The sequence below is a fragment of the Triturus cristatus genome, chromosome 2_1 (assembly GCF_964204655.1).
Source record: "Triturus cristatus chromosome 2_1, aTriCri1.1, whole genome shotgun sequence".
Taxonomy (NCBI): domain Eukaryota; kingdom Metazoa; phylum Chordata; class Amphibia; order Caudata; family Salamandridae; genus Triturus; species Triturus cristatus.
This window is the reverse complement of record NC_140581.1, coordinates 115,008,139-115,031,625: the sequence shown is the minus strand read 5'-3', so window position 1 is coordinate 115,031,625 and position 23,487 is coordinate 115,008,139. Positions and strand designations below refer to the sequence as shown.

Below are 23,487 nucleotides of genomic sequence, written 5' to 3'. Positions count from 1 at the left end.
CATGGAACCCTATACGGACTCAGAGCGGGGATGTGGCCACACCAAGGGTACAGGGGATATGAATGAGGTGCAGAAAGAAAGACATGCCAGGTTCACGCTGCTGCAGCAGAGATTGTCTCAGCCCTGTAGCTTGTGGCGGCGCCAGGGCATGGAACCGATCTTCCGATGAACAAGTAAAGCTTTGCCCCTTCTTACAAAGACAAGCCCCCTCCCACCCCCCAACAAGCTCTAACCTGGACCACACCGGAAGCGCAATGCTACATAACCCAACCTTTTCCGGTGTCCCGGCTACTGCGCAGTTCACTATACTAGTTTCAAGTCGTCCCTTGTTTTCGTGAAGCTTGTAACTTCAAGCATGCGCAGTTGCAAAAGAAGAAATCTGAGCTTATATGAAGCTGGGAGCCATAGTGCACGCCGGGAAAAAGGATTAATGCTCCAGTGCGTTGCTCACTGTAACAGGTAATAATAACAAGCCATCACTGTACCTGGTCATGTTAGTGAGGGATGTTGCATCCTGTCCTGCATGCGGCGCGCGCTCCCTGGATGCGGCTCTATTGTTCCGCGTGTGCGGGAATGGCGATGGCAGAGGGGGTGGAGTCTCGCCACGCCTGGCTGAGCTGCTAAGGCACGGTCGGCTTTCATTTTCATCCTTCGCGAAAGCTTTCTTGTCTTTATGGGGCCATATGTTTGAAACACATGGCCCCATAAAGATAAGAAAGCTTTTACCACAAACGTAAACCAAGCGAGCCAGTCCAACTGGGACGGCTCTAAAAGAGAAAACTGTACGTCACTGGAAGCTCTTTTCCAATGGCTGGCCACCGTTTAGCATAAACAGTGACGCCAGCCAATGAAAAAGAGGGGTGGGGCTTAAACCCCGCTAGTGAAATCTGCTCTAACTCATTAAATCTCGCCAGCGAGACTGCGCATGTCTGCGCAGCCTACGCCAGGCGAGACCTAAAGTGCGTATTCAAGATGGCAATGTAAGTATTTTCAGAACTCATTAAGTCGATATTTGCAGAAAAATAGTTGCATTTCTAAAATATATTTAACACTCATATTTTAGTGATAAATCATGCAGTGTTGGGAAGACTAACATTACCACCTCAGTACCAGGGGCACTGCAACTATAAATGTTTAATAAACATATAGAGGTATTCCATATTGACCAAACCTTTTTACATTGCTGCTGGCAACAGTGCATAACGCACAGAGGTGACCACTACTGGTAATTTTGCTTTGGTGATCACTAACGTAATCTTGTCTGATGCGATCAGTATTACATCACTATTAATACTAGTAGCTCTGAATACTTTTTATTGACTTTAATTAGCTCATATTACATAAAAGGTTGGAGACCCCTGGAGTAAGGCCTCATTGGCATCTCCAAGTCAAGAATCAGTTCTACAACTACACTTTGTTCTGCCAGCTGTTCCTGTCCACACACAGATAGGGAAAGTCTGAAGTGGTCAGCAGTTTACATTCATTGGCCTTTACTGGGCCCAGAAGAACACAATTATCCTCAGAGTCATGGTTGTTACCGCTTCAAGCTCTGAAAGTGTGAATGGTGGCGGAACTGGGAATCCTACTAGATAGGAGGTGTCTAGGCGAGTTCTGGAATTTAATAGCAGCAGCCCTCCATAGCATCTGCATGTCAAAACAGGTAGTGCTCAAGCTGCTCTTTGTTCTTCCAACTGTTCCCGTCCACTCCCAGATAGCTAATCACTGCTGGGTGGTCAACAGTTAAGATCCATTAGCCTTTCCTGGGCCCAGAGACAAGCCATGTCCCCCTGAGCTAGGGAGATTAGGTCTTCCAGCCAAGCATGTGTATTTTAGCGCTGGGAGTGAGATGAAAGGACAAAACTGGGTTTAAGCCAGTTTGAACTAAGCCAAACTAAACTACATTTTTACAAAATTACTTATATGCTTAAGTTATCAAAAATCTGAATCTGAAGTTCGAATTTTAAAACAAAGCAGGAAATAACTTTGAAGCATAAAACATGTTATACAATGTAAGCTTATTAGAGAAATGTCTAGCCAGGCCTACAGAGCGAAATAGTTTTTGGCTTCTATTTCACTGTGAGGGCACATTAACCTTAATATGCAGGGTATACTAGATCTCCCCCTGTGGGCTTACAAGGCACACGTCTACATGGCAAAGGCAGTTTTCCCCGCCATGCATCACTGCAGTGCATTTAACTTGCAGCCTTGCCAGAGCACAGGTGTGCCCCTGGCAGAAATAGATTTGTCGCATAAGTGGGAGCTGCGAATATGTACTGCAGTCCATATACGACAGTTAACGTTCCATGTCATTGGTGAACCTTAAACACCTTTTACAATGGACTTCTAGGGAAGTTACTTAGAGAGTTCCAATATACATCACAAGTTTTAGAGGGGGAAGCACAGGCACTTTACAACTTACTAAAGTCTGCAAAAATAGTATCCAGAAAAAAAGAATTTGCAACAATCCGTACTTAAACTACACCATATCACATGAGAGAATCCAGAGAATACACCTTTAAATAAACTCTGCTCACCCACAACAGTACCATGTATGGCCTAGCCACCAACTTCTTAAGTTGGGGCAAAATATTAAACAAGCATTGGTCTAGCGTTTGCCATCAGATATCGGGCATGATTTGTCATGGTTTTTACAAAGCTTTATAATTTGGGCTTATATCGGGCCTTCATCAATCAAAAAAAACAAAACACAGAAGCATAACCATAGCACTCCTGAGCAAAGGGGAACAACTTAAAAAGTCAATGCATCTGGCACTGAAAGAATGAAAGAGGGGAAGGAGAGAGAACGAATGAGAAAAAAATTAAAGAAGGCAAGAAAGAAAAAAGTTAAAAAGATGATAACTTAATACAGCACAGTTTTAAAAATGGACACAATCCGGTGTATGTAACGTAGCAGCAGTCAAAAAAGCAAAACATTCCAAAAGAAATTGGCAGGCATTGGCAGGAGATGGGATCTGATAAAGAGGGAATGTGAATCAAAAGTGCCGTGCTATCACATAAGGCTCTAAACAGAAGGGCAACACTATTGTAATTATATAAAGTAAAAATAAAAACCCCGACACTGAAGGGAACTAGTGAGAGAGCAAATTGAAGTCAATCAAAGTTAACTTAACCAGTGTCTTAGGTAGGCTGCCTCACTGCCCCATCCTGTATGCTGTAGTGGGCAGAAGCAAAATGTGAAAGAAGACTGTGTACTACTATGAATCAATGAGAAGCATTAGGAGTTCAGGCTTCAGCATTTTAACCTTGACAGAAAAAGTATGCCATCTTTATACTCTATAGGAGGCCAACTCCTTCTCCCTCCCACCCAAACATGAGCACAGACGCATTGTACTGCACATACTGTATTATTAAGTTGGTGTATCAGGGAAGTTCCTCTCCTTTCACCAAGACATCTCTAAATATTCCTTATAAGTCTCCACAAGTAGCTTCGATATTTTAGTTAATTATATGGGGCAGGAAGGAGGACTGGAGTATTAAATGCCAGTTTTTGTGACCTTTGAGTTTAGAGGATACAGACGACAGTGAAGATATACAGTATTGAAAAATGGGAAGAGTCATATGGTGCATTGTTGGGAGAAGCCTGATCTGTACATTGGTAATGTCACCATAAGAAAGTTATAAATTTGGTACAGCTATGGTATTAGTGGACCACATGTCTCTCAAGTTATGGTTGGTAGTAAATATGGAGAACTGCCTCATGCGAGTGACTGGCACAGATAAGAGAAGCATGTTTGACATGGCCACGTACACGCAGGAATTTTCCACCAAATTGTTTATATTTGGATTGGACATAGAGTAGGGTAGCTCAATGAAAATGCATGGGTGAATGGTAGTGCTCAGAAACGATAGTGAGGAATCACAGGGCATTGTGCATTAGACAGAAAATCTTAAATTGACATCTCTCATGAGTGCCATTAGGCTCTTGCATCTCAGATGTGCTGGACAGTGCATTACTAGTCTTGAAGAGGAGTTACATTTTAAAATGTGGCCCTGTGCAGAAGACATTAGTGCAGTGGACTACGGCAAGCAGAAGGGCTTCCTCTAAACTGGTACAGCCAAAAGACATTCTTGGATGCAGCCTTTACTTGGAGTGTAAGGAGATGCCAGTATCAAGCAGCCTCCTCAAGACTACAAGACTTATGTACTGGTATGGGTAGACGTTGATTCTCACCACACAAATGGGAATGGTGAGGATTCATTGGGACCCATTATAGCTACCTCAGCCTATTTTCTGTTCAAAAAGAATTAGTTATTTTGCAGTCAAGATTAGAATTTTCTGCTGGCTGCTATTCTCCAGGTCCTTCTTCCAACAGCAGGTAGAGCTGGGTCATCTGCATTAAGGTGGTAGCCAATGTTTTGTGCTTTCAATACAATTGAAAACAATTGCTGAGGAGACTTTACCGACTGTCACTGCCAGGTACATCCTGGTGGTGAGAGACCGTAAAAATAGAAACATGACCCCCACGCCAGGAGATAAAACTCCCAGGACTTGTGTGTGTGGGGGTGTCATAGTTTTTCTTCAGAAACAAAATTCCACTTTGAGCGTTTGTTTTTGAAAAATAAAAATCTTTGGAAACATTTGACACCTAACCTTTATGTTTGAAGGTGCTGTCACTCAAACTTTTCCTACATTGACAGGACCAACCCTATCATTTGAAGGATGAAAGCCCCTTACCCCCCTGTATACCTTTACTCCGTCTGCTAAATCCTAAATCAGGCTCTCTGTTTAGAGTGGCACAGTGATTGAAAAATAAAGGTTTAGAAAGCTAACCCGAAGGACTGCCAGTGGTTAGATTATTTGCAAGCATTCAGCCCATGATCTTTTGGGTGTCTGATTGCAGTAGAATGCCTGCAAACCTAAGAAAGGCATAGCTTTCCAAGCATACTACTGCCAATGTTTGTAAATTCTAAAAAGTATTAAATTTGCACCCATTCACGAAGTACTTGTGTGGGTGCAGATTTGCTACTTTGTTTAAACTGGGCCTAAAGATATTTAAGTTCCTGATTCAAAAACTGCACAAGTTAAAACACCTTGGTGAAATCAGGATGGCAATTAAAACAAACAAAGATCAGACATAGCAGAGCACACTCCGGGCCCCTAGACCCAACTACCAAGCCACGGATGAATTTATTTGGGGAGGTGTCACAATCCAAACATTCCACCCACCCCAACGCTACTCACCTACATTTATCACTGGGAGAAAGGAATTATTTTCAGGTATCTAATAGAGCAGTTTGTTTTTCATTGCAAGAGAGGAATCCAGACTTAAAATCACGGAGCAGATTGCAATGTGAAGGAGTGCACAACATGGTGCACAGGATAGTTTCCAGTACTTAAGCCACACAGGGGAGGTCTGGGTCGGGTCTGTAGTTGACATGGTATGAGGATCATCTTTTGGATCTTTCAAGTGATGCATGATTATCAAATACTAGAATTTATGGGTCTCTTTCCCAGTACAGAATGAGTAATTTGTAATTTATGAGGCTAGTTATGGTGGTCCCACTATAGGAAGGCAAAAGTTGATGACCTTAGCACTGCATATCTCCAGTGGGATGGCATGATCAAATGAGGAAAGAGGGGTTTAGAGCGTCCAGAATGTAGAATTGAAAATATGCCTTTTTTGCATCATACACTCATAAGGACGAGAATGAATAGGACAAGCTGTGAAGTCCGCCAATCATCCAGATGTGCTGGTCTGTGGCACGTCACCCGATACCCGCAAATTGCTGTTTTCTTAATATGCCTTTGAGGTCTGGGAGGCCTTGGGATGGCCACATGATGAAGATTTTGGTTCCCAGGTAAGCTACGGCCTCCCATTGGGATGATGGTGAGCACTCAATGGTTCAGACGAGATCTTCACCAATGCTTTTAGGAGAGATTCTAGACATTTCCTTGAGGTAAAATGATTTGTATGTGGCACCGTCTCACTACAACAAATAAAAGTACAATGGTATGATCAGACAATGTGTGGGGCTTGTAGTTTGTAATCTGGAGGTCTGAATCAAAAATAAACAGAGAACACTAAGAAGATGAGATCAAGACTGACACCCTGCAGTGATTTGGCTGCTTCGCTAGTTAAATGATTCACAGAATTTCCAGTTCCTGGATAACGCTTTGGGGTGCAAGTCGTTAGGCCAGATGTTTAAGTCTCCTGTGACAAATACTATTTGTTTGAGAATATGCTGAGTGAGGTTGAGAGCGTTTCCAAAAAAGGAAGCGGGGTTCTGACTGGATGGTAGCTCAAGATGCACACAAATGAGGTGGGTATGTATGTGGTAACTACCGCTCACACATATTTCAAGGCGTCTCAAATCTGCCTGAAGCTTTCCTTACTGGAAAGTCCTAAACGATGAAAGCAGCTCCTCTGCCTTGACCATTATCCTCATTTCTATTGAAGAGGGTGAAATCAGGTACAAAGAGGTTGGCAATGTCTAGCTTGAAGCTGCCATGAGCGAGGTTTCTTTTTCACGGATGGCTAATTCTCAATTATGAATAAGACTATCCAGACCCCCATTGTTAGCTCCCATGTTCCTGCATTCTCTCCTCTCGAGTTCACACTTCAATCTCCACTCTACCCTACATATTGACAAACTCTAACCGAAACTGCAGTTTTGCTTTTGCACGGACACTCCACCAGCTTTGCTGTTTCCTGCTGCCAAAATGTGCCCAGCAGCTGAAGTTGCATTGCAGATATTATAGTTAACTATGTTAGTAAACCTTCACAGATTAAATAAAACACAACATAAAACAGTATTCAAAATGAGCATGGCAAATCTTTAACAAAGTAGTGAAGAAAGTGGTGATATTATTAAATTCATGGAGTACAAGCATGAATTCTGTGCAAGGAACCCCAAGCTCACTGTAGAATTAAAACCACAGCAGTCCATGTCAGATCATCTTCTCGACATTTTGTCCTTAAATGGTGAAAACAAGTCCCCAATAACATTCACGCTGTTTTTCTCTCTCCCGTTTGGCTGCAGATTAAAAACGTAAACATTAAAGTGTCTCTTTCATTCATAAGACCACAAACAGTTTTGTGAACATTATATATGGGATAAAGTACCCACTGCCATACACGATAAAGATACTCCAAGGTATCGAGGAGTTTCGTGACCTTACAGAGGAACGAGGCCGAACTCAAAGATGACTTTATACCAATATCACGTATGACAGGGCTTACTTTATCCATTTATAATGCATGGTAACGCCATTTCGTTTCCTATAAAGCACTTAAATCCTTAGCACGTAGCTCCTTCATATAAAAGAGAGCATGTTTGCAATCACAAAGAACAAAAATGGAATTTCCAATGCAAATTTAAACATCAAAAAAGCGGTGAAATATTTTTGGGAAAAGAATATTAAAATCAGTTTGATACAAGTTAGTTAAAAAAATGTGGCTCAGAATGTGTAGAAACCTGCAGAAAGACTAACTTATCTATAATTACACAAGAACAGCAAAAAATAAACAGGTTGACTTAAATTCTGCTTTTCACTGTTGGTCTACAAACACAGAGCAAAAGAAAGAAAAGCCACGTTTTGTTTTTTTGCTGCTTTAATTATGCTCCATGGCCTGACCAGTCTTTCCCCTGGGTGCTGGCTCTGGCAGCAGGCACTGTGACATCAGAACTCAACTGTAATATGTTATTACAGTTGAGTTCTGACATTTCTTTAAAAGATCTGTAATGCACATTTGCTATGTCACAGCAATGAATTATTAGATTTAGAACTCAACTTCCACGCGAATGGATCTCTGTAAATTTGTATTCGGTTTCATGAGTTAGAACCATGTGCCATTTTCTGTCCCCTGTAAGCGCCAAACTAACCACTTTTCGCTGCGGTAGTTTAGGACTTTTCCTTTTTTCCGCTTGCTCATTATCCAGCTCAACCTTGTCTATTCATCATCACTGGTCCTACATGCACTGGGGGAGATGCAGCCACAGCCCTTTCTTTTTCACCGTAACACCTCCTTCCCTCCCCCTCCCCCACCCTCCGTCCCTCCGTCCCTCCCCCCGTCACTCGGGGCTTCAACATGCATTTCACACAATAGTGGGTTCTACTTCTGCCTTCCTGGTTGGCTGCGAGCACCAGGGTGCCACAGCCTTATCCATTCCTACCATATTTTAATGTCCAGTTGCCCATCAGACAAAAAAACGTAACATGCCTCAGACTAGGGGTGGGCGGAATTTGCGGAATTAACCTTCGCAAATTATCGCGAGAATGTTTAAAATTATCGCAAACAAGCAGAAATATCGCGAAGATGCGGAAGTTTTTTTCCGGCATGTTCGCGAGATTTTCTGCATGGTTGCGGGTCGCCAACTTACCCATGTGGTTGCTTGCGGGCGCGGCCATCTTGTTTTGAGTTGTTCTCGCGGTGCATGATCGCGAGAAGAAAGACGTGATCGCGCGACGCATGACGTCACTGCGGGCGCGAACTGTCGCGAGACAGCGCAAATGGCTAAAAACAATACAACATCTCATGGAGAACGCGACCGGATCAAGAAAACTTGTCGGCGAACGCAGGGATTCAGGTAAGGCGATCGCGCGCGCGCGAGAATGTATCATTTTACAGCGCGAGCAAGAAACAAATTATCGCCAAGCTGCGGAAACCGGAATTTTTGACATTTTCGCGCTCTCCGCGGAACGCAAAAATGTCAAATTATCGCAATTTCCGCGAACGGAACGAAATTTTTGCCCAGGCCTACCTCAGACATCGGGGATGCAAAATTCCGCATCCCTAGTGCATGCACTCTAAGTAACAAATCATTAAAATAATTTACAAAAGGTAGTGTACTTCTGAACGGTACCTGCAAAGATAAACTCCAGCTTCATGGCATCCGGGACAATAATCCTGTCGATGTACTGAGGATCCAGATACTTTTTTAAATCTTCAACTGAAATGAGGAGGAGGAGGAAATGTCATACTTTGATAGCGTATTGCTTTTCACTCAGTCATTTTATTTAAAATGTTTATTTATATCCAGCACTTACAGAGCGTGGAACTAGCCACAGAGCAGTGGAGTGCTTTACGCAGACCATAACTCGGGTACAATAGGAATAACGAGATAAAGGTGTACATCATCAGCAACAACATTACAGTAGATCTGGAAGATGAGAAGTCAACACAAGGATGTACATTTATAAAATAGACAACTTAGTCGCATAGAGATGAAGTGTGAATGAGTGAATCTTGTTTTTTTCCTTCTGAAGGACTGGAAATAAGCGCCTAACGGATTCACATATACTGTTCCAAAGTGTGGACGCTAAACGAGAAAAGGCCTGGGTCACAGAGTGCTCGTCTTTGTTTTCACAATAAGCTGGAATACACTTAATTTGTTAGGTTGATTAGAATGTGTAGAGGGTTGTGCTGTGGCATTTTCACTTTCTTTGCCGTACGTAGTACAACAAATCTGTGACACGCGCGGACACAGTATTGCCACTTTCTTTCTAGAGCTGCAAATCGGGTGAATTGGAACCGTGCCCTGTACTGGAGTGGTATTAAGGAATAAACAGTGTTCAACACCTGCACAGCTGTCACTCTCATTTTGAGGCAGTGCAGAAAGACAGATTGGCCTGCACGGTCAGTACTTTCGCTTTGCTGGAGAAGCTGCTGATACACTGTCCAATGCCTGCACTGCTTCAGTGCGGCCACTTTCTTGGCGACATTGAGAAGCAAGTGTCTGAGGCCTGCAACATTTAAAGTGCCTGTGTTGCTGCACTACTGCCATATTCTAGGTGGCACTAAGGAGCAGAAGCTGCCTTAGTTTTCTTTTTAGCATGGAGTACAATATGTCTAATGACTGTCACTTTCTTTGTGATATTAAGGTGTGAAATGGGTCTCAGGCACGCACTGTTGTGTTACTGATAATACTTCTCTTGACATGGAGTGGAAAGTGTGAGGTCTGCACTGGTGCGGACGGTCCCTTTTGTGGTGGCCTTGAGAAGATAAAGGGCCTGATTATAGTTGGGCGGAGAAGGTCCTGCGTCGCAACTGCAACAGAGAACCCAGTCCACCAAACCCGCAGTCCACTGACTGAATTAATGCGGTTTGTGACTGCCAGGTAAAATGTGGCAGAGAGGGACAGTAAAATAATAAAAATAATAATGACCCCCTGCACCACAGGAGACTTCTAGGGTGTGGAAGTGGGGTGGGAGGGATCATTACTTTTTGTTCTTTGAAAAACAAAATCCTGCTTTGGAATTTTGTTTTAAAGCAGAGTCAGAGTCAGAAACAGCTTTATTCGATTTTAAAAACAAAACCATAAAAGCACACATATATAACATTTCATTCATGGCAAAAGACAACAAACTTTAAAAGACAAAATGTTACCATTTAAAAATAATCTAATTCATGGAGATCCTGAATCTTATAATAGTTTTAAGAAACATTGACACAGAAGAGATAAGAAATTCATCATCTAACATTTGCAATCTGACCAACGCCACTCTACATTGCCTCAACCCTAACTTTTTTAAGACGTGTCGAAGAATACTTTTCCTTGGTTCTGAGTAGTATTTGCAGAAAAGAATACAATGAAGGGAAGATTGAACAGAGACCTGATCACAGGGACAAGGAATAAGTTCCTTTAGCCAGCAATTCTTCTCAGGGAAGGTGACTAATCTAAAAAAGATATCTGCCCTGAAGCGAGACAATAACATTCGGGAATAACAACTAGGGACTAATTTCAAGTATGGCTGAATACCTTGATTTTGAATAAGTAAATGGTTGGCCATAACAGAACTCTTGCATTTCTCTGACTGCCAGCGTTGCTCTGTTAGGAAATGCAGGCAGGTTTGCTTGAGCTTCTTTCTCGATAAGCCAACCATAATGTCTGGAGAGTCGAAAAATCCCGGGTGACCCATCTCCGCAAATACATTTTTTAGGTATTTAAACCATGACATTTTCGAGACCCCATCAAGACCTAGACAGTCCTTGATTATATCCCTATTCAGGCCTGTCTCAATTCCAGACCAAACTTTATGCCACAACAAAATGGGCTCCAGTTTAATAAGGTCCGAAATGTATGGTACGCCCAGCTCTTGATGACAGACATAAGAAGAAGTGGACCCAGGCACTGCCAGTAGATAACGAAGGAAGGCATTCTGACAAGTCTGAATGCTTGGGGTGTTCACTATCCCCCAAATTCCTGCACCGTACAGTGCTATGGATACACATTTAGATCTATAAATGTCTAACAAGACTGGTACTGGCCGGCCTCCTACCTTATTAGAAAAATGTTTAACAGCCCCTATTGCTCGCGAGAATGCTAGTTTTCGTGATTCGCCTGCTACTGTCCGCCGTGACATCGCTTCCTGCCAATGACTATAGAGGTTCGCAGAGCTGGCGGGCATCTCTAAACCAATCAATCAATCAATCAATCAATCATAGGCATTTGTATAGCGCACTGCTCACCCGGAGGGTCTCAAGGCGCTGGGGGGGGGGGGTGGGGGGGGGGAGGAAACGCTACTGCTCGAACAGCCAGCTCTTGAGTTGCTTCCTGAAGGTGAGATGGTCTTGCGTTGTCCGGAGGTGGATGGGGAGGGAGTTCCATGTCTTGGCTGCCAGGTAGGAGAGGGATCTTCCTCCGGCGGTGGCTCTGCGTATGGGGGGGGACGGTGGCGAGAGCGAGGCTGGCGGGTGGGCTTGTGGAAGGTCAGGCGGCTGTTGAGGAACTTGGGGCCCAGGTCGTGGAGGGCTTTGTGTGTGTGGGTGAGGAGTCGGAACGTGATTCTTTTGTTGACGGGGAGCCAGTGCAGGTCTCTCAGGTGTCCGGAGATGTGGCTGTGTCGGGGGATGTCCAGGATGAGTCGTGCTGAGGCGTTCTGGATCCGTTGGAGTTTCTTCTGGAGTTTGGCGGCGGTGCCGGCGTAGAGGGCGTTCCCGTAGTCCAGCCGACTGGTGACGAGGGCCTGGGTGACCGTCTTCCTGGTCTCGGTGGGGATCCACCGGAAGATCTTTCGAAGCATGCGCAGGGTGTTGAAGCATGAAGACGAGACAGCGTTGACTTGTCTGGTCATCGAGAGGGAGGAGTCCAGGATGAAGCCTAGGTTGCGTGCGTGGTCCGTTGGCTTGGGGGTGGCTCCCAGGGCGGGGGGCCACCAGGAGTCATCCCAGGCGGAGGGTGATGATCCCAGGATGAGGACCTCCGTCTTGTCTGAGTTCAGTTTCAGGTGGCTGTTCTTTATCCATTCGGTGACGTCTTTCATCCCTTCGTGTAGGCTGGCTCTGGCGGCATCCGGGTCGCTGGTGAGGGAGAGGATCAGCTGGGTGTCATCGGCGTAGGTGATGATCTTGAGGTTGTGTTGACGTGCGATAGTTGCGAGGGGGCTCATGTAGACGTTGAAGAGGGTGGGGCTGAGCGATGACCCTTGTGGAACGCCGCAGATGACTTTGGTGGCCGCTGACCGGAACAGGGGGAGGCGGACTCTCTGGGTTCTTCCGGCGAGGAATGAGGTGATCCACTCCAGGGCCTTCTCCTGGATGCCGGTGTTGTTCAGGCGCTGTACCAGGGTGCGGTGGCAGACAGTGTCGAATGCTGCGGAGAGGTCCAGGAGGATGAGGGCCGCAGTTTCCCCGTTGTCCATTAGGGATCTGATGTCGTCTGTGGCTGCGATGAGGGCGGTCTCCGTGCTGTGGTTGGCTCGGAAACCGGATTGCGAGTGGTCGAGGGATCCGTTGGTCTCGAGGAAGGCGGCTAGCTGTCTGTTGACGGTCTTCTCGATGACTTTGGCAGGAAACGGGAGGAGCGAGATGGGGCGGTAGTTCTTGAGGTCGGAGGGGTCTGCAGTTGGTTTCTTCAGCAGGGCACTGATCTCGGCGTGTTTCCAGCACTCCGGGAAGTTGGCGGTGTTAAAGGAGGCGTTGATGATGTCGCGGAGGTGGGGTGCGATGATGTGGTCGGTCGTGTTGAAGATGTGGTGTGGGCAGGGGTCCGTAGGGGATCCGGAGTGGATGGTGTTCATTGTGCGTGTTGTGTCTTCGGTGCTGACTGGGGTCCAGGTGCGGAGGGTGGCGGTGGGGGGCATCGGTTCGGTGGTGGGGTTCGTGGTTGGTGGGCCGAAGCTGTTGTGAATGTTGGCAATCTTGTCGTGGAAGAAGGCTGCGAGGGAGTCGCAGAGGTCTTGCGAGGGAGTGATGTCATTGTTTCCGGCGTCGGGGTTGGAGAGCTCTTTGACGATGCTGAAGAGTTCCTTGCTGTTGTGGGTGTTGTTGTCCAGTCGTTCCTTGAAGGCTGTCTTCTTTGTGGCGCGGATCAGTTGGTGGTGTTTGCGGGTGGCGTGTTTGAGGGCCGTCATGTTGTCTGTGGTCTGGTTGGTGCGCCAGGTATTCTCCAGGGAGCGGCAGTTCTTCTTGGAGGGGATGAGCTCGTCGGTGAACCAGGAGGCTTTCTTGCTGCCGCGTCTGCTGGGGGGGTTCTTCTTCAGTGGTGCGAGGGAGTCTGCGCAATTGGTGATCCACTGTGTGAGGTTGTTGGCGGCTTCGTTGGGGTCCGTTGAGCTGGTGGGGGGGGAGGGGTGGGGGTTCTGGCTGAGGAAGGTGGTGAGCTGGTCGCCGGTGATCTTGTTCCAGCTCCTGCGGGGGGCTTGTTGAGGGTGGTGGTGGGTCGTCGTTTTACTGAAGCTGAAGTGGACGCAGCTGTGGTCAGTCCACTGGAGATTGGTGGAGTGGCTGAAGGTGACGTATTTGCTGGATGAGAAGACTGGGTCAAGCGTGTGGCCGGCGTAGTGGGTGGGGGTGGTTACCAGTTGCTTGAGTCCGAGGTTGGCCAGATTGTCCAGCAGAGCAGTGGTGTTGCGGTCCTTGTTGTCCTCCAGGTGGAAGTTGAGGTCCCCCAGGAGGATGTAGTCGGTGGAATTGAAAGCGTGCGGGCTGACGAAGTCTGTGATGCCTTCACTGAACTGTGTGCGTGGTCCCGGTGGTCTGTAGACGAGGGTGCCTCTGAGCGTGGTCTTGGGGTCGGTGTGTATCTGGAAGTGGAGGTGTTCGGCGGAGGTGAAGGTGTCATCGGAGTTGGTCGTGATGCGGATGGTGTTCTTGTGTATGATGGCGATGCCTCCTCCTGTCTGGTTGACGCGGTCCTTCCGGGTGATTTTGTAGCCTTCCTGGACGGCGATGGCGACGTCGGGCGCTGAGGAGGCGTTCATCCAGGTTTCCGTCAGGAAGGCGATGTCTGGTGCTGTCGAGTCGAGGAGGTTCCAGAGTTCGACGGCATGCCTGTGAAAGGAGCGGGTGTTGAGCAGGATGCACATCATGTGTTTGTTGCTGGGGCTCGGTTTAGCAGTTGCGGTGTTGGGTCGGAGGCCGGTGAAGCGGCAGGTCAGGCAGGTTAAGGGTCCGTGGGTGCGTCTCGGGGTGGCTCAGTAGCAGGCGGTGTTTCGGCCGGCGTTGAGTGCGTGGAGGGTTTTGGCGTCGTAGATGTGCAGGGTGTGCTGGCGAGGATCAGGGGGTCTGACGCTGGGCGCGGTCCAGGCGCGGACAGGCGCAGACGGGATTACCTTTGGCGCAACTTTGGCGCTCAATCGGCGCGCATCCGCTGCGCGGTCGCTCTGGGGACGTCATAAGTAAGGAGCCGGGAGGGAGGAGCAGCTGGGTGGCGGGAGCGGGGCGGCGAATGGAATCACAGGGGGGCGGGGCCGCAGGGAGGCAGCGGCGGGAAATTCCAAGAAGCAGCGGGAAATTCCCAGGAGCAGCGAGAAATTCCCAGGAGCAGCGGGCAGCGAGCGAAGGAATCTGCAGGCAGGAGGCGGCAAAGGCAGGCAGGAGCGGCAGCAGTGAGTGGGGCGACGATGAATATATGTACTCCATCAGGGCGGCAGGGCATTGTACTCTGTGGCTTTGATGGAGTAAATACCATACTCTGCACTCCAGACCAGACCCAAAGTGCGAGGCCTACACTGCTGCAGTACAGTCACTTTCTGTGCCTCACTGAGGGAAAAGCGGCTGCGCCCATCACAGCAGCACGGTCACTTTCTGTGAGTCACTGAGGTGAAAGCGGCTGTGGCCATCAGAGGCAGCACTGTCACTTTCTGTGCGTCACTGAGGTGAAAGCAGCTGCAGCCATCAGCGGCAGCACTGTCACTTTCTGTGCGTCACTGAGGTGAAAGCGGCCATCAGAGGCAGCACTGTCACTTTGTGTGTCACTGAGGTGAAAGCGGCTGCGGCCATTAGAGGCAGCACTGTCACTTTCTGTGCGTCACTGAGGTGAAAGCGGCTGCGGCCATTAGAGGCAGCACTGTCACTTTCTGTGAGTCACTGAGGTGAAAGCAGCTACAGCCATCAGCGGCAGCATTGTCACTTTCTGTGCATCACGGAGGTGAAAGCGGCAGCGGCCATTAGAGGCAGCACTGTCACTTTCTGTGAGTCACTGAGGTGAAAGCAGCTACAGCCATCAGCGGCAGCATTGTCACTTTCTGTGCGTCACTGAGGTGAAAGCGGCTGCGACCATTAGAAGCAGCACGGTCACTTTCTGTGAGTCACTGAGGTGAAAGCGGCTGCGCCCATCAGACGCAGCACTGTCACTTTCTGTGCGTCACTGAGGTGAAAGCGGCTGCGGCTATTAGAGGCAGCACTGTCACTTTCTGTGCGTCACTGAGGTGAAAGCGGCTGCGCCCATCAGACGCAGCACTGTCACTTTCTGTGCGTCACTGAGGTGAAAGCAGCTGCAGCCATCAGCGGCAGCACTGTCACTTTCTGTGCGTCACTGAGGTGAAAGCAGCTGCAGCCATTAGAGGCAGCACTGTCACTTTCTGTGAGTCACTGAGGTGAAAGCAGCTACAGCCATCAGCGGCAGCACTGTCACTTTGTGCGTCACTGAGGTGAAAGCGGCCATCAGAGGCAGCACTGTCACTTTGTGCGTCACGGAGGTGAAAGCGGCAGCGGCCATTAGAGGCAGCACTGTCACTTTCTGTGAGTCACTGAGGTGAAAGCAGCTACAGCCATCAGAGGCAGCATTGTCACTTTGTGCGTCACTGAGGTGAAAGCGGCAGCGGCCATTAGAGGCAGCACTGTCACTTTCTGTGAGTCACTGAGGTGAAAGCAGCTACAGCCATCAGCATTGTCACTTTCTGTGCATCACGGAGGTGAAAGCGGCAGCGGCCATTAGACGCAGCACTGTCACTTTCTGTGCGTCACTGAGGTGAAAGCGGCAGCGGCCATTAGAGGCAGCACTGTCACTTTCTGTGCGTCACTGAGGTGAAAGCGGCTGCGGCCATTAGAGGCAGCACTGTCACTTTCTGTGCGTCACTGAGGTGAACGCGGCTGCGGCTATTAGAGGCAGCACTGTCACTTTCTGTGCGTCACTGAGGTGAAAGCGGCAGCGGCCATTAGAGGCAGCACTGTCACTTTGTGCGTCACTGAGGTGAAAGCGGCTGCGGCCATTAGAGGCAGCACTGTCACTTTCTGTGCGTCACTGAGGCGAAAGCGGCAGCGGCCATTAGAGGCAGCACTGTCACTTTCTGTGCGTCACTGAGGTGAAAGCGGCAGCGGCCATTAGAGGCAGCACTGTCACTTTGTGCGTCACTGAGGTGAAAGCGGCTGCGGCCATTAGAGGCAGCACTGTCACTTTCTGTGCGTCACTGAGGTGAAAGCGGCAGCGGCCATTAGAGGCAGCACTGTCATTTTCTGTGCGTCACTGAGGTGAAAGCGGCTGCGGCTATTAGAGGCAGCACTGTCACTTTCTGTGTGTCACTGAGGTGAAAGCGGCTGCGCCCATAAGACACAGCACTGTCACTTTCTTTGAAGGTAAGGAATTGAAATTGTCGAATACTTGTACAGCTGGATCACTGGCCTTTTAGTAACATACGAGTAGAAAGTGTTTGAGGCCCTCGCTTTCTGTGTGTCATTAAGGCGGACAGAGAAGGTGACTGAGGCCTGAACCACTGTCCTATGTTTGGGGAGTACAGCAGCTGAAAGGCTAGGACGCCTGTGCTGCATCATTTCTGCCACTTTCTGGGACTCAAAGGACTACAAAGTATTGCCAGCCTGCTTTGCTGCAATGCCATCACCTTCTTAAGACTTCCAGCTGAGCCCTGGGGCTCTAGCAGGTGTTAAAATTATCCTGGGATAAATCTGTTAACCGATCTTTCTGTTTTACCCTCGGATGACTTTGGAATGTTCCACGACACGTTTTTATGCTCGGAATCGATGATAATGTGCAGGGTTTAGGTTACCGCAGCCACATTTTGAACATTTTACTTCAATTCCAACTGGTTGGCCATGTCAAACCAGATGGGGATAATAACATTACTGCAGAGGATGGATGTTTGGTTCCAGTGTTACACACCAACAAACGTGCGCTATCCCACCTTTTGCATGGGGAAAAATGGGGTTTAATGCAATTTGCACTCTTACACAGAGAATCCATATGGATTCGAAAATGGCTGCACACTGTTTTTATCCGGTTTCACATTCCTTACAGGAACACAAATGAGCCTGTTAGCAGCTCTCATCAAGTATAGTCTGACGGGGTCTGTGCTAAAAATCAAAGCCAGGGTTCACACAGGGACATCAGCTTTCAAAACTGGAACACAAGGCACAATGATCCCTTATGCGCAACATATTTCTTCATGGGATTCTGCCAATAAAGAATAACATAACTAATTTATTAAAATCTCACATTAAAATCATTCATTAATTTGCTTTCATACTGATCCAGGGCAGATTATAGAATTAATATTCAAGCGGTTAGTCTGTGCTTTAGGAGAGGTGAACTTGCTTGACAATGCGCTTGGTAAGGTAAATAAAAAAATAACAGCCCAGTAGCCTTATTTTATTGATCATTAAATCTGGAATGCCTATATACACACACATCTTACGACAGACAGACAGACACACACATTTGGCATAATACCGCACTATTCGACCTTGCAAGTATGAAGGGAGTTTAATTTGCTGGGATTCAATGCGCGACATCAAATCACTACCGACGTCAGCGTTGACTGTTTGCTCAAGGAGCCATCTTGAGGTCCCCACCGTCCTCAAATATTCTACTGAATCCTAAACAATTGCATCTTTCCAGTTCGGTTCTAAATTCATCCTACCCAAAGCTTTCTGCAGGTGGCATAATGTTAAAACCTCATTATTATCCTATTCAAGGTACCGTTTTGTTCCTAGACCATGGACGTATACTTAACATAGCAGCGATACAATACTAAGCATCTCTCGATTTAGATGCAGCCGTCTCCAAATCTTCACTCTCCTGCATCTGCAGTTGATTTTATCGTTTGTCCAATTCATGTCGACCTTGCAATGTGGTTATTACCCCCTTCCCTGAATTCAAAGACATGAGTTTGAGGCAGCCTGGGGTAGAGTCAATGTAGTGGTGTGTGAAATGTATGCAATTTGCTTTCAAGCAATTCCATGAGATTTAAGCAAAATTACTTGAAATTACATAAATGCAAATCAGTCATTTTGCTCTGCATTTTAGCGGGAAACGCAGCCTCCAGTAAAGTGGTGCAAGGATGTATTTTGCACTAAAAAAGTACCAGGAAAGGTACCATTAACAGCTGCCGCTCGCATTCTATTGCTTCCGTGGTAAATTTTTACCGTAAATGATGTGAAAGTATAACAAGTGGAGTTATTTCAATTTTGCTGAGGATAGCGTCCAGGCTACCTATTGGGAGAAGAGTTTGCGTGCAGATGGGAAACAGCGACAGATCATAGTGGCAGCACTTCCATTGTAAAGTGCAGTCCCTGTGACGAGAGACAGCTGACTGAAGCATGCAGGGTTGATGGGATGGCATCGCACCTAGCAGGCTCCTCTTCCACCGGCGGCGTGGCTGCCTATCTTGGAGCACAACAAGAAGTTCTGCCAGCACCCAGGCAGGTGTTCATTTACGAATGCAGTGGGTTTTAATCATCGCTTTGTTTGTTGCACACAGCAGCCTTATTTAATTCTAGGCTCACCCAGAAGCTTTAGCAGGCCATCAGTAGCAATGGAGCGAACTGTCTCCGCATGGTTATTTATCATGATCAGGAAAATACTGTTGCTTGCTATAATCCATCGAACTAGATGGTAGATATTTTTTTTAATAAAAATTAAGATGGCATGTCAGATCCTAATACTGGGTTTGATATATATCCCGAATATGGTTAAGACAGATTTGTTGGCTTACTTGGCCAGGCTCTGTGCGGAGTTAGACAGAAGTATTGGTGTAGAGAGACTAGACCCCATGTCAGCGGGACTGGCATGATCAATATGAACAATGAACAGAAGAGTCCTATGCTGATAGATATATCAAATCATGATCTCCTAGATGTCGGACACCTCACAAACCTAACCCTACCGGGATTTTGTGTCCCTCTCAACAGTTCGTGGCATTATTTTACAGACTTTCTGCTGCAGGGACATCTACTTTGCCAGACGGTATCGACAGAAAAACTTCCGAGAAATAAAACAGACCATTCTCAGATTCTCCTGGACCAATCACTTGAATATGTCCCACCCGTTGACAGTACTATAATATCAGTGGCAGTTCACCCATAGGGGGCGCAGGGGCGTCGACCCGCTAACAAATGCCTAGGCCTGCCTCGTCTCCAATTACTAGCTGTCATGATGTTACACTTTATTTTGAAAACTGACAATCGTTTTCTTGCGAAGTGCAATATAATTTAATTTCAAATCCTTTATTCGATATTTAAAAAATATCATAAAAGTACAGTAATACATTTAAAAAACATTGTTTCAGTGCATTTCAATTACATTAGGCTTCACAAGGTACATTTATCATCAATTCATTCAATATTGCCCCCTAGTGTTCCTAAGTCTTATTGCAACTTTAATAAAATTCATGGTGCAAGGCAATGTCAGGGGTTCTCAGACCTTTGTAAGTATAAAAGAGCAACCTTGGCGTGTCTAAACTTCATTTGTTTTAAAATCCTTAGTAAAAAGCTACGTCTGGGTGCCGAGTAAAAAGGGCATAGTAAAACAAAGTGAAGGGTATCCTGCGGAGACCTATTGTCGCAGCCGCAGGTACCCTTCTGCTCAACTGTAACAGTAAAACCAAGTGGGTCAGCCAACAAGTGATGTAAAAGGTTGAGCCTAAATCGGGTGATTAAAAACCTATCCTGTGCATTGTGCATAAGAGCGAGGTATGGTTCCATACCTTCTACTGTCTTTACCATGCTATAGGCACGGACTGTGGGCTTGCTTTCTTCAAGAGACGCTCTACGTGCAGTCTCTTTTGCGTAAAAAATTCGTTTATTCTCGGGGATTATAGTTGTTGGGTTAAAAAAAGAGGTCCTTAATCTAATCCCTCCAGAGCAGTCCTTACATAATTCAGCCATGGAATGCACATTCCCTTGTCTCTGTCCATACAGTCTCAAATTATTGGTCTGCTCAAACCTGCCTCCATATTGGACCAAATTCTTAGCTAAGCCATAAGAGGTCTGACCTTAATCAGATCCTCCATGTGTACCCTTCCCAATTCAGCATGAGTAATGTGGGCCGATGTACTTTGTGAAATCTGGAGGATCTTTCTCAGGAATTTGTTCTCCTCAGTCTGTATTTGTTGGGTACATGCAAAACCCCAAACTTCAGCCCCATACATTACTTTGGGGCAGCAGATTGAGCCGTATAGGTGCATAACCTGTTCTGGAGACCACCTGCCCAGCCTACGCCCGTAGCTGATTAGGGCCCCTGTGGATGCCACTAATTTTGAGCTCCGCTCTTCAATTAAAAGTTTAAAATGTAAAAGCCCATCAAAAAGTAAACCCAGATAGGGAAAGGTCTTAGCCTGTTCCATTTTGTGTATGCCTATTTTATATAAGAACTTTTTACAAGGTTTATATCCAGCCAGCAGTACATAAGACTTAGTTAGGTTAGCCAATAGATCTAAACTGGCCATAAAGCTGACAAACCCATCTAACAAACTCTGCAAACCTTTGGGTGTGCGGGCTAAGAGTACCGCATCGTCTGCATACAACACGGGAACCGGTCGGGAGCCTACTCTAGGGGTATCTGCATTCAGTTTACATAGTGCCTGTTCTAACTCATTTATGTACAATGAGAACAGGAACGGGGCCAGGATGCATCCCTGTCTCACCCCGCTGGTGCAAGGGAAGGGTGCCGTAGTATCACCCTCCAGATTAAAACGCACTTTAGCAGAGGTGTTCCAGTGAAGTGCTCTTAAGATGTCAACTAGGCCCTGATCTACCCCTAGTCTGATTATCAGATCCCAGAGCTTTTCCCTATTGACATGATCAAAAGCGGCTGAGAGATCCATGAACCCCAGATATACAGCCTGATCACTTGCAAGGGTGTATTTAGCCACTAATAAATAAAGATTCAGGCACTGGTCTGTGGTCGATTTTCCGGTCCTGAACCCATATTGCAAGTCCGTAATTATTTGGTGTTCTTCAGCCCAGTCTAATAGGCGATTTAAAACTACGCGCCCCAGGACTTTGGCCGTCACGTCAATTTTTTCCTTTTTTTAAAATTGGGACTATTATAGCCTCGGACCAGGATCGTGGCATGCCCGTTGCAATCGCTGTGTTTCTTACCCTTGTTAGGATTGGGGCCCAGAGGTCAACCCTACTTAAATAAAGATCTGGGGGGATTCCATCCGGGCCTGGGGCTTTATTTTGTGTCAACCCTTGAATGCCCACTACCATTTCCTCCAATGTGAATTCGATTTTAGTCACCCATGGGCAGAGTCTCCCATCACCCCTAGAGTTCTCCATTGAATGATTATACAGTAATTCAAAGTGGTCAGACCATTGCTCCGGGAGGATGGTTGTACCAATTACTGGGGCAGCAGTATCCTGGAAACAAGGTTTATTTATTATTTTCTAGAATGCACTTGAATCTCTTCTATCTGCTGCATCCCGTAGGTCTTCCCATGCCTGTAATTGGAGTGCCAGTTTCCTTTGTTTGATTTCTTTTTTAGATGCGATCCTGCACTGTGCAATTCGCGTCTTATCTCTTGGGACTATTTTTAAACATTCTTTTAACTCTTTGTGGGCCCGGGAGCAGTTTTTGTTAAACCATCTGGGGGAGGATTTGACTTCCACTTTCGAGGTTGATTTTAATAGGCCATCCATGAGGTGTGCCACGGACTCAAAAGCTTTAACCACGACAGGTCCCTCCATTGAGGGATCTAGGCACACCCCGATCATCTCTTTGCCTTTCTCCATTAAGGATCTATAGAAGGCATCCCCATCCACTTTTGACCATCTGAGGCGTCTCCCTTGATCGGTTGCCCTCACTGTGCTAGTTGCCTTGACCCTTTTCTTTGTGTTTTACGGGAAGACCAGTTCTTAATCTTCAATACTAATGGGTTATGGTCACTAAATATGCTCCATTCAATGTCTGCCTCATTTATCCAGTCCCGGAATAGATGAAAGACAGCTATATAATCTATAATGGAGCAATACCCTCTTCCCCTAAATGTTGGAGTGACCTCACAGCCATCTTTGGAACCCACCAGGTCTAATGTGTGCCTTAGCACGTGATTTTTCAGGACCCTCTCTAACTCCAGCCCTTCCGGGGTGTGTTCAAAATGCGGCCCTTTTGCCAATGTACAACCAGACCAACCACCCTCCAGCGATCTTAAATTAGGGCACAGGTGACAGTTTAGGTCTCCCACCAAAACCACACACGGGGCCATAGCTGTCTTTCTTTGATCCAACTCTCGAGTCAGGCAATTATCCAGGTCATATATTATTCGCCCCTTCCCACTCCCTGCTATGGCATTATATACATTAATCAGGATGACATTTAGCCTGCTTGCATGAAACCCAATAGCTTGTATGTTAGCTGAGTTCCAAATTAAATCGGTCCACACTCCTTCTAGCTGCAAATCCACATAAATAATTAGCGCTCCCGTTGCTCTTCCCGGGGCCAATTTCTGCGCGGGCACAGAGAAACAATTGTACCCTGCTAAATGAAAGGGATTGTGGTCCACCACCCAAGTTTCCTGCAAACAAATTACATGAAATCTGGTGATATATTGCCTCCACTCCCGATTATGAAATTTGGAGGACAACCCAGCTATATTCCATGAAACCATTTCAATCCCCTCTTGTAATTGTCTCCCTTTTGGGCCAAGGTTATTATTGATAGTGTGGTCAGATACTCCAGTGCTTACGTCTATATTGATCGCTAGCATAGCCTGAACAGCTTGTGGATACTGTAATTGTGGGGACACATGGGCTACTACCTCAGTAATCTTGACCTCCTGTAAGCATGCAGAACTACCCAACATATTTCCTGTTGTGCATTCAGTTACAATAATTTTATCTGGGATCCTTCCCCCAATTGGGGAATCAGTGCAAATTTTACTCGTCTTAGGGTAACAAGGGGCCATAGTTGTGGAGGTAATTTGAGCAGTATTCAGCTCTACGAGAGTTTGCTCAACATAATCTTGCGCCCCTTGCAGTCAGTCCGACTCCTCCAGGAACGTAAGGGGATCAAACCTGTTCCTCAGGGCTAATCTACCTTGGTTCCGCGGAAGAGCATATGACTTTGTTC

The 23,487-nt window shown here is 46.6% G+C and overlaps 1 protein-coding gene across 2 annotated transcripts in view; it reads right to left on the bottom strand.

Moving 5' to 3' along the window:
* DCTN3 (dynactin subunit 3) overlaps nt 1-23,487 on the bottom strand; it is a 60,917-nt gene that overhangs the window by 7,388 nt on the left and 30,042 nt on the right. The window contains exon 4 of one of the 2 annotated variants that reach the window (XM_085628429.1): nt 8,827-8,913. The exons of the other annotated variant lie outside the window; for it this stretch is intronic. Coding sequence (XP_085484555.1) covers nt 8,827-8,913 — 87 coding nt within the window. The remainder of the gene's footprint in view (nt 1-8,826; nt 8,914-23,487) is intronic. 2 annotated transcript variants of the gene reach the window in all.